Source organism: Pelodiscus sinensis, chromosome 28 (assembly GCF_049634645.1).
Source record: "Pelodiscus sinensis isolate JC-2024 chromosome 28, ASM4963464v1, whole genome shotgun sequence".
Classification (NCBI taxonomy): Eukaryota; Metazoa; Chordata; order Testudines; family Trionychidae; genus Pelodiscus; species Pelodiscus sinensis.
Genome location: NC_134738.1, coordinates 5231702 through 5242176, shown reverse-complemented (window position 1 = coordinate 5242176; position 10475 = coordinate 5231702). Strand labels below are relative to the sequence as shown.

General features: G+C 70.2%; 1 protein-coding gene across 5 annotated transcripts; it reads right to left on the bottom strand.

Moving 5' to 3' along the window:
- Positions 1-5777, bottom strand: LOC142820938 (interleukin-36 receptor antagonist protein-like). Of its 5 annotated transcripts, none has more exons than XM_075910855.1 (5): positions 5644-5777; positions 5089-5185; positions 4037-4219; positions 954-1078; positions 1-751 (listed from the first exon to the last, which is right to left on the bottom strand). In XM_075910855.1, the coding sequence occupies exons 2-5, from the start codon at positions 5156-5158 to the stop codon at positions 542-544; spliced, it is 588 nt and encodes a 195-aa protein (XP_075766970.1). In that variant the 5' UTR covers positions 5159-5185; positions 5644-5777; the 3' UTR covers positions 1-541. The 5 variants fall into 5 exon arrangements, with proteins under 5 accessions (XP_075766970.1, XP_075766967.1, XP_075766966.1 ...); XM_075910852.1 differs by having other exon boundaries at positions 4037-4222; positions 5644-5774; XM_075910851.1 differs by having other exon boundaries at positions 5648-5774.
- Positions 5778-10475: the final 4698 nt, after the last annotated feature.

Sequence of the window (10475 nt, the reverse complement as noted above, 5' to 3'; positions counted from 1 at the left end):
TTGAGCAGCACGTCTGGCCGGTTTATTGATCTGAACGGCTTGACAAAGAGTCTCGGGAGCCAGACCCCCCAAGGGGCCCAGATGGAGCCAGAGACTGAAACGCCCCCTAAGCGCCCTGCCCCCCAGGCTCCCGTCCCTCGAACGTGGCCCAAGGCCAGGCCAGAGCGGCTCACCAGCCGCCCCTGGGCCTTGCATCCTCGGGGGCAGGGCTGCCCCCGGCTCACTGCTGCCCCAGGGCGACGGATCCTTGCACCGGGCCGGTCTGGAGCCGGTCCCGACAGTTCCGGGCCATGGGACCCCGGCGCCGCGGGCTGGGGCACCCCCAGCTCCATCTCTCCCCACGAGGGTCCCTCTGGCATGACCCCGCTCTGCTCGCTGGGTGCACCAGCCACTAGCCCCCCCCGAGAGCCGCCGGGGCAGCAGGCAAACAGCAGGCGCGGGCTCCAGAGGGCAAAACGCCGGCCGGCCCAGGGCGGACGGGAAACGGAGCCTGCCCCACGCCGCGGGGTTCCCTCGGGGGGGCTGCTGGCCCCCTTCCCAGCTAGTTGCGCTGGAAATGGAAGTCGACGATGGCGGCCTGGCCCGGCTGGTCGGTCAGGCTGATGGGCTGGTCGGCCTGGTCCGAGGTGCAGAGGAACCAGCCGGGGCGGGCGGCCGCCTCGAAGCGGTGGGTGCTGCCGTTGAAGCTCTTGTAGAAGGTGAAGCGCGTGTTCTCCCCGTCCTGCTGGAAGAGCTCAATGACGGGCGTGTCCTGGGGAGGGGAGGACAGTGACTGCGGGGAGCCGGAGGGGCCAGGCTCGGGGCTGGGCTGGGCTGCGGGTTTGGGCTCTGCCAACAGGGGCCCTGGCACGGGGCAGGACCCGCGTGGGCGGGGAAGGCTGGGGGGTGGGCACGGCCGGGGTGCTGGCCGCTCCAGCCTGGCTCTGGGCCGGGGTCCCGGGCAGGGCACTCACCTCCAGCTGCAGCTGGGGCTGCTCGCCGGCCCCACACGACAGGCTCCGGCTGCCCTCTTTGATGCCCAGGATCAGGGGGCACCTCTTGCGCTCCAGACTCCGGTTGGGGACCACGCTGATCTTCTCTGCGGGACGGGAGGAGGAGCAGGAATGGGACCGAAGCTTCGCCAGGGCCCCTCGCCGCCTTGTGCCCCGGGCGGGACGATCTCCCAGGCTGCTCCGGGGAGAAGGGGGGCAGCCCCGGGGAGCTGTTGTCTGGCCACGGTGCCCGGGCCGGGGAGGAGAACAAGGCCTGGGAGCGGCCGGGGTCAATCCCTCCAGCAAAGGGACGTGAACCCCCCCCCGCTCGGCCCCTCCCGCTGGGGCAAGAGGGATTTCTCGGGCCGGTCGTGGGCACCGTGCTGGCACTGGAGCAGCAGAGGGAGGAGACCGGGGGCCTGGCTCTGTTGGCATCTCTGCCCTGTGTTGCGGGCACTGCGGCCTGCACCCTGCAAGGAGCGAGGGACAGGACAGGAGGCAGGAGCCAGGTGCACAGAGTCACCAGCCATCACCAGCCGTGACTCTCCCCCCCCCCCCCGTGGCTAAGGGGCTGGTGAGAGTCTCCAGCCGTGTCCCCCCCCATGGCTAAGGGGGTGGGGAGAGTCTCCAGCCGTGTCCCCGCCGTGGCTAAGCGGGTGGGGAGAGTCTCCAGCCGTGTCCCCCCCCGTGGCTAAGGGGGTGGGGAGAGTCTCCAGCTGTGTCCCCCCCCGTGGCTAAGGGGGTGGGGAGAGTCTCCAGCCGTGTCCCCCCCCAGTGGCTAAGGGGGTGGGGAGAGTCTCCAGCCGTGTCCCCCCCTGTGGCTAAGGGGGTAGGGAGAGTCTCCAGCCGTGTCCCTCCCGTGGCTAAGGGGGTGGGGAGAGTCTCCAGCCGTGTCCCCGCCGTGGCTAAGGGGGTGGGGAGAGTCTCCAGCCGTGTCCCCGCCGTGGCTAAGGGGGTGGGGAGAGTCTCCAGCCGTGTCCCTCCCGTGGCTAAGGGGGTGGGGAGAGTCTCCAGCCGTGTCCCCCCCCATGGCTAAGGGGGTGGGGAGAGTCTCCAGCCGTGTCCCTCCTGTGGCTAAGGGGGTGGGGAGAGTCTCCAGCCGTGTCCCCGCCGTGGCTAAGGGGGTGGGGAGAGTCTCCAGCCGTGTCCCTCCCGTGGCTAAAGGGGTGGGGAGAGTCTCCAGCCGTGTCCCCCCCATGGCTAAGGGGGTGGGGAGAGTCTCCAGCCGTGTCCCTCCCGTGGCTAAGGGGGTGGGGAGAGTCTCCAGCCGTGTCCCCGCCGTGGCTAAGGGGGTGGGGAGAGTCTCCAGCCGTGTCCCTCCTGTGGCTAAGGGGGTGGGGAGAGTCTCCAGCCGTGTCCCTCCCGTGGCTAAGGGGGTGGGGAGAGTCTCCAGCCGTGTCCCTCCCGTGGCTAAGGGGGTGGGGAGAGTCTCCAGCCGTGTCCCCGCCGTGGCTAAGGGGGTGGGGAGAGTCTCCAGCCGTGTCCCCGCCGTGGCTAAGGGGGTGGGGAGAGTCTCCAGCCGTGTCCCTCCCGTGGCTAAGGGGGTGGGGAGAGTCTCCAGCCGTGTCCCCCCCCATGGCTAAGGGGGTGGGGAGAGTCTCCAGCCGTGTCCCTCCCGTGGCTAAGGGGGTGGGGAGAGTCTCCAGCCGTGTCCCCGCCGTGGCTAAGGGGGTGGGGAGAGTCTCCAGACGTGTCCCCGCCGTGGCTAAGGGGGTGGGGAGAGTCTCCAGCCGTGTCCCTCCCGTGGCTAAGGGGGTGGGGAGAGTCTCCAGCCGTGTCCCCGCCGTGGCTAAGGGGGTGGGGAGAGTCTCCAGCCGTGTCCCTCCTGTGGCTAAGGGGGTGGGGAGAGTCTCCAGCCGTGTCCCCGCCGTGGCTAAGGGGGTGGGGAGAGTCTCCAGCCGTGTCCCTCCTGTGGCTAAGGGGGTGGGGAGAGTCTCCAGCCGTGTCCCTCCCGTGGCTAAGGGGGTGGGGAGAGTCTCCAGCCGTGTCCCTCCCGTGGCTAAGGGGGTGGGGAGAGTCTCCAGCCGTGTCCCTCCCGTGGCTAAGGGGGTGGGGAGAGTCTCCAGCCGTGTCCCTCCCGTGGCTAAGGGGGTGGGGAGAGTCTCCAGCCGTGTCCCTCCTGTGGCTAAGGGGGTGGGGAGAGTCTCCAGCCGTGTCCCTCCCGTGGCTAAGGGGGTGGGGAGAGTCTCCAGCCGTGTCCCCGCCGTGGCTAAGGGGGTGGGGAGAGTCTCCAGCCGTGTCCCTCCCGTGGCTAAGGGGGTGGGGAGAGTCTCCAGCCGTGTCCCCGCCGTGGCTAAGGGGGTGGGGAGAGTCTCCAGCCGTGTCCCCGCCGTGGCTAAGGGGGTGGGGAGAGTCTCCAGCCGTGTCCCTCCTGTGGCTAAGGGGGTGGGGAGAGTCTCCAGCCGTGTCCCTCCCGTGGCTAAGGGGGTGAGGAGAGTCTCCAGCCGTGTCCCTCCTGTGGCTAAGGGGGTGGGGAGAGTCTCCAGCCGTGTCCCTCCTGTGGCTAAGGGGGTGGGGAGAGTCTCCAGCCGTGTCCCTCCCGTGGCTAAGGGGGTGGGGAGAGTCTCCAGCCGTGTCCCTCCCGTGGCTAAGGGGGTGGGGAGAGTCTCCAGCCGTGTCCCCGCCGTGGCTAAGGGGGTGGGGAGAGTCTCCAGCCATGTCCCTCCCGTGGCTAAGGGGGTGGGGAGAGTCTCCAGCCGTGTCCCCGCCGTGGCTAAGGGGGTGGGGAGAGTCTCCAGCCGTGTCCCTCCTGTGGCTAAGGGGGTGGGGAGAGTCTCCAGCCGTGTCCCCGCCGTGGCTAAGGGGGTGGGGAGAGTCTCCAGCCGTGTCCCTCCCGTGGCTAAGGGGGTGGGGAGAGTCTCCAGCCGTGTCCCCGCCGTGGCTAAGGGGGTGGGGAGAGTCTCCAGCCGTGTCCCCGCCGTGGCTAAGGGGGTGGGGAGAGTCTCCAGCCGTGTCCCCGCCGTGGCTAAGGGGGTGGGGAGAGTCTCCAGCCGTGTCCCCCCCGTGGCTAAGGGGGTGGGGAGAGTCTCCAGCCGTGTCCCCCCCGTGGCTAAGGGAGAACTCACCTTCTTGGCTGGCGTTTTCGCCCTGCAGGTTGGTGGCCAGGAGGCTGCTGCCCTGCAGGTAGAAGGCCTTGTGGCTGGTGTCGCGGATCCGGTAGCGGAAGGGCCGTTTCTCCGGCCTGCGTTCAGGCTTCTCGTGGCCACCCACGACGCAGCTCTCTTCCCCGCCCTGGACCAAGGTTTGATCTTCTGGGAAACAAACCGACAAACCCATTACACAGGCACTGCTGGACACACCGCCGGGGTCCCCCAGCCTGCCCCGCCCTGCCCCCGAACCCTAGGGCTGGGCTCCCCACACACTGGGGTCCCTCTGCCTGCCAGCTCTCCCTGCACCCCCACAGCTGGGCTCCCCCCACACCACCCCTCCCCCTGCCTGCCAGTCCCCCGTCCCCACACCCCCACAGCTGGGCTCCCCCCACACCACCCCTCCCCCTGCCTGCAGTCCCCCGTCCCCACACCCCCACTGCTGGGCTCCCCCCACACCACCCCTCCCCCTGCCTGCAGTCCCCCGTCCCCACACCCCCACAGCTGGGCTCCCCCCACACCACCCCTCCCCCTGCCTGCAGTCCCCACACCCCCACAGCTGGGCTCCCCCCACACCACCCCTCCCCCTGCCTGCCAGTCCCCTGTCCCCACACCCCCACAGCTGGGCTCCCCCCACACCACCCCTCCCCCTGCCTGCCAGTCCCCCGTCCCCACACCCCCACAGCTGGGCTCCCCCCACACCACCCCTCCCCCTGCCTGCAGTCCCCACACCCCCACAGCTGGGCTCCCCCCACACCACCCCTCCCCCTGCCTGCAGTCCCCTGTCCCCACACCCCCACAGCTGGGCTCCCCCCACACCACCCCTCCCCCTGCCTGCAGTCCCCTGTCCCCACACCCCCACAGCTGCGCTCCCCCCACATCACCCCTCCTCCTGCCTGCCAGCTCTGCCCTCCCCCCACACCACCCTGGGGTCCCCCCGCCTGCCAGCCCCGCCCGACGGGGCCCTGATGTGGGCGGAGATGCTCGTTAATCCCACACGCCTGGCGGGTGCCCAGCCCTGCGGTTTCTACCTTCATCCAGGAAAGTGCTGAAGAGCTCCTCCATGTCGGGGTCCACGACCGAGTGCGAGTTCGGCTCCATCCTTAGCCCGTCCCCTGCAGCACCCAGCTGGAGGGGAGACCGGTCAGTGACTGGCCCTGGCCCAGGGCCCAGCTCCTGCCGGCTCAGTCGCCCCCTGCACAGAGCGGGGGGCTCCGAGCCAGACCCTGCTGGGGGAGCCAGTACCACGCAGGAAGCCAACGGACTGACCCTGCCCCCGAGTCACCGCCCTGTGCTTGACCCAGGCCTGGCAGGAGGGCGCTGCCCCCCTTCCTCTGCCCTGGCACGGTGCCACCCTTCGCCCCATGTGCCGGCCGGGCAGCAGCTTGTGCCCTTGTAACTCGCCAGCCACCAAGGCTGAGAATGGCTCTGCTCAGCTGGCAAACCCTGGCACCGCCACATCCCACCGGTGCCCACCCCGGGGCACTAGGTCCTGCTCCCCCCCGTCCCCAAGGACCCGCCAGCCCCGACCTGCTCCCCCCCCCCCGGTGGAAGAGAAGCCAGAGAGTCTGGGCGCCCAGCGGTACCTGCCTTCCACACGGTCCTGCGGCACCGGGCGCGGCTGCCCCTGCCTGGCTGCTCCCAGGTACTTATGGGAGCAGCGCAGGGAGTGCCGGCTCCACCTGGGACACGGGCCGGGGCAGGACTGCGCTGATGTAACAGGCACATTCCGCTGGGGCTGACACGGCAGCTTCCAGGAAGGGCAACACCCGGGCCCACCCACAGGCTCCTGCACCGCGGGAATATCGCCAGGGACAGGCTGTGAGGCGCGGCGGGGCCCCCCATCCGGCACCCCCGGAGCAGCCAGCACAGTCTCCCCCGGCCAGCGGCTCAGTGCGTGTCCAGAACAGCCCAGCACAGGCGACAGGAGGGGGCGAGGACGCCCCCGACCCCTTAGGGCGGGTCCCTGAGCCCTAGTCTCCAACCCCCCCGGCTGTCTCCATCACGTGTCCAGCCCCAGACTCACTCTTCCTCCCCCCGTGTCCTTCCTTTGTTCCCACCTCCCCCCCCCTCAGACCGGGTCAGAGCAGCGTCTGGCCCCCCGCTGGGCCGTGCGCACAGACAGGGCCTGTAGGGGACCCCCCAAGCCTGGCGAGACGCCCCCCTCCGAGAGCGAACTGAGCGGGGCTGCTCCGCCGGTGGCCTGGGGAGGTTCGGGCCCCCCACGGGACAGCGCGTCGGCGATCACGTTGGCGCTCCCCTTGCTGTGGGTCACGGCCATGCCGCAGTCCTGCAGGAGCAGGCTCCACCGCAGCAGCTTGGCGCTGGTCCCCTTCCTCTGGTGCAGCCAGGTCGGGGGGGGGGGTCGGTGACACCGTGAAACGCCGGCAAGACGGGTCCGGCTGCAGCTTTAGCAGGGCCCACGCCGTCGCCAGGCGTCCTTCTCTGTGGCCACGTAAACCCCGGGGCAGCAGCTCCCTGCTCAGGTCGCTCCCACCTCTCGTCCGCCTGCAGCAGCACCGGCCCCAGCCCAGCGTCCGAGGCGTCCGTAAACACCATAAAGGGCTTGTCAAAGTCTGGATTTACCAGCACTGGGCCCTTGACCAGGGCCTCCTTCAGGGCACAGAGAGCCCCTGGCACTGCTCCCTCCAGGCCACCCTGGCGGGCCTCCCCTTCCTGCACAGCTCTGTGATCGGGGCAGCGATGGAGCTGAAGTTGGCACCAACCTCCGGTAGTACCCGGCCATCCCAATGGAAGCCTGGACCTGCTTCTTGGGCTGGGGAACCGGCCAGTCCCGGATGGCTCCACCTTGGCCGGCTCTGGCGTCAAGCAGCCGCTCCCCACCTTATGGCCCAGGTCATACACCTCGGCCATCCCGACCTTGCACTTCCCAGCCTTTACACTCAGCTCAGCCCCCCGCAGCTGGTCCAGCACCTGACCTGGGCCACGTGGTCCTCCCAGGACTGGCCGAAGACACAAATATCATGGATGTGAGCCAGGGCAAAGCTCCCCATCCCCCGCAGCAGCTGGTCCACCAGGCGCTGGAAGGTGGCCGGAGCCTCCTTGAGGCCGAAGGGCAGGACCAGGAACTCATAGAGCCCCACCGGGGAGATAAACGCCAATTTCAGCCTGGTCTAGCGGCACCTGCCAGGAGCCCTTGGTGAGATCCAGGGTGGTGAGGTAGCGAGCTCCCCCCAGCTTGTCCAGGAGCTCGTCGGGCCTCGGCATGGGGGAGGCGTCGGACACCGTGGTGCCGCTGAGCTTCCAATAGTCCCCACAGAACCGGATCAACCCGTCCTTCTTGGGGACCAGAACCACCAGAGAGGCCCAGGGGCCGCAGGATGGTTGGATCACCCCTCACGCCAGCATGTCCCGGGCTCTCTCTCCAGGTCCTGGGCCATCTTCCCCGTGACTCTGAACAGGGAGCAGCTCCCCGGGGGGTGGGTGCCCATCTCCACCCGGTGGACAGCCAGGTTGGTGAGACCAGGCTTGTCAGAGAACCAGCAAGATGCCCCACTACATCACAGGGGGTCACGCTGGAACCCTCAGCCAGAGAACTGGGACCAGGCCCCGTCGGGCCGGGCGCCGCCCAGACCCCGGCCGAGATCGGGGCCCAAAGGGCCGGGCGCTGCCTAGACCCTGGCTGAGATCAGGCCCCGTCGGGCCAGGTGCCGCCCAGAACTGGGCCAAGTTGGGGAAACTGAGGCCCAGAGAGCGTGGCGGGGCAGTGAGCCGATGGCAGAGGTAGGCACTGAAGCCCGCTCCTCTCACCTGCTGCCCAGCTCTGTGCCCGGTTGCCCTCTTGCCGCTGGTGCTGGCGCAGGGGGGTGGGGTGCCACGCGTGTGCAGAGCAGGGAGTTTCCCTGGGGAGCCCCAGGAGAAGCGAGGGAGGACGTGCTGCAGCTGGCTCTGGGGAGGTGCGGCGTCCTTGTGCCTCAGGCCAGGGGGAGGCGGCGGCGGAAGCTGGGGGATGTTGAAATCCTGCTGCTGCGTCAGCGGGCGGAACAAAGGGAGCCTGACCGGTGGCCGGGGGGCAGCATCGCCCCAGGGTGAAATGTCCCAGCTGCTGGGGGCCGCCCGGGGCACAGCAGGGAGCTGGATTTCAGGGGGCAGGGCCTGGCAGCCCAGGGCCCGCTCGCTGCATGGGGCAGGGGCAGGGGCTGGGGAGGAGGCTTGGCCCGTGACGACCCAGGAAGACCTGCCCAGCAGGTGCCTGGGGCCCATGTGCAGCAGCTGATTGGGGGCAGCCCCCCAGGGGCTCCCTGTGGCTCACTGAGGGCCCCACCCCTCCGTGCTCCTCCTGTGCCCAGCGCTCCCGTGGGGTTGCCCGGGCGGGGTGGTTTCGTGCCCCTCTGCCCCCAGCCCTGCGATCCGGCCCGGCTGGTTCACCCGCAGCGGCACCTGTGCCAAGCGCTTTCCCACACCCCATCCCCTTAGGGAGCTGACGTCACCCCCACCCCATCCCGCCCCGTGGCCTGTCTGCCACGGACCCCCTCCCGCGGCTCCAGAGAGCTCCCAAACCCCAGCTGCTGCTTTGTCCCTTCCTGGGTGGGTCCGGGGCTTGGAGCGGCTCAGCCTGGGTAAATGATCCTTGGTGGAACTTCACGCAGCTCGGCTCTGCCATCCTGCGGCAGGGAGTTCCGCAGGCTGTAGGTGCATCGTATAAAAACCCTTCCCCCACTTTCGGCAGCTGCAGCTCCCAGTGGCATAGTGAAGGTGGGTGGGGAGCACAGTTTCCCCCGGGTGCCACACTGGGAGGGGGGGCACCAATTTAGTCCCCCTCCGCTCCCCCATCATTTCTCAGCTCACCTGCTCCTCCTCCACCCGCCGCTGCCGGCTGGAACCTTCTCCCCGCCCCCAGCCCGACCCTCCTCCATCTCCGCCAGCAAGTTAGTGTGTGTGTGGGGGGGGACGCTGGTGCCCCTCTGCCCCTGCCATGCACCGCCCAGTGTCCATGTGCTTGTTCCCCCGCCTCCCAGGCCCCCGTGTGCAGGGTGGGGTGAGGAGAGCTGGAACATGCCAGTGCTTGGCTGCAGGTGGGACCCTCCCCGGGGGAAAGGAGCAGGCTGAGCACCATGCGCCCCACGGGGGGCGGGGCTGAAGACCATGTGACGGCTGTGGAAACTGAGGCACGGAGTGGGACAAGAAGGGGGACTCATTCATTCCCGATTCCAGCGAAGCCCTGTGGGCAAGTCAACCCCAGAGCTTCCTCCAGCTGGCTGCCTGGCGTGGAAGCTGCTGGGGGCCGGAGGGCAGGGGGCAGGGGCATCTGCAGGGAGCCGATGGATGGAGGACAGGCAGGTGGGAGATACCGGGGGGGCAGCTGTGGGGAGCAGGTGGGCAGGGGGCAGCCACAGGGCTGGAGGGGGAGCAGCCACAGGGTGGGGGGGGCTGGTGAACAGGGAGTGGCCACAGAGCGGGGGGGGGGGCTGGTGAGCAGGGAGCAGCCACAGAGCGGGGGGGGGCTGGTGAGCAAGGAGCAGCCACAGAGCGGGGGGGGGCTGGTGAGCAAGGAGCAGCCACAGAGCGGGGGGGGGGACTGGTGAGCAGGGGGCAGCCGCAGGGCTGGGGGGGAGCAGCCACAGGGTGGGGGGGGGCTGGTGAACAGGGAGTGGCCACAGAGCGGGGGGGGCTGGTGAGCAGGGAGCAGCCACAGAGCGGGGGGGGGGGCTGGTGAGCAGGGGGCAGCCGCAGGGCTGGGGGGGAGCAGCCACAGGGGGGGGCTGGTGAACAGGGAGTGGCCACAGAGTGGGGGGGGGGCTGGTGAGCAGGGAGCAGCCACAGAGCGGGGGGGGGCTGGTGAGCAGGGAGCAGCCACAGAGCGGGGGGGGGCTGGTGAGCACGGAGCAGCCGCAGGGCGGGGGGGGGGGGGCTGGTGAGCAGGAGGCCGCCCTAGGGCAGGGGGGGGCTGGTGAGCACGGAGCAGCCGCAGGGCGGGGGGGGGCTGGTGAGCAGGAGGCCGCCCTAGGGCAGGGGGGGGCTGGTGAGCAGGAGGCCGCCCTAGGGCAGGGGGGGGCTGGTGAGCAGGAGGCCGCCCTAGGGCAGGGGGGGCTGGTGAGCAGGAGGCCGCCCTAGGGCAGGGGGGGCTGGTGAGCAGGGAGCAGCCACAGAGCGGGGGGGGCTGGTGAGCAGGGAGCAGCCACAGAGCGGGGGGGGGGGGGCTGGTGAGCAGGGAGCAGCCGCAGGGCGGGGGGGGGGGGGCTGGTGAGCAGGGAGCAGCCGCAGGGCGGGGGGGGGGGGGCTGGTGAGCAGGGAGCAGCCGCAGGGCGGGGGGGGGGGGGCTGGTGAGCAGGAGGCCGCCCTAGGGTGGGGGGGGGGGGGCTGGTGTTACAACTCCAACGTTGCCCAGCCAGGCGTTTGGCAGGGAATTGGGCCCAGAGGGTCCCAGGCACATCTCAAGACAAGCCGCTCACTCAGG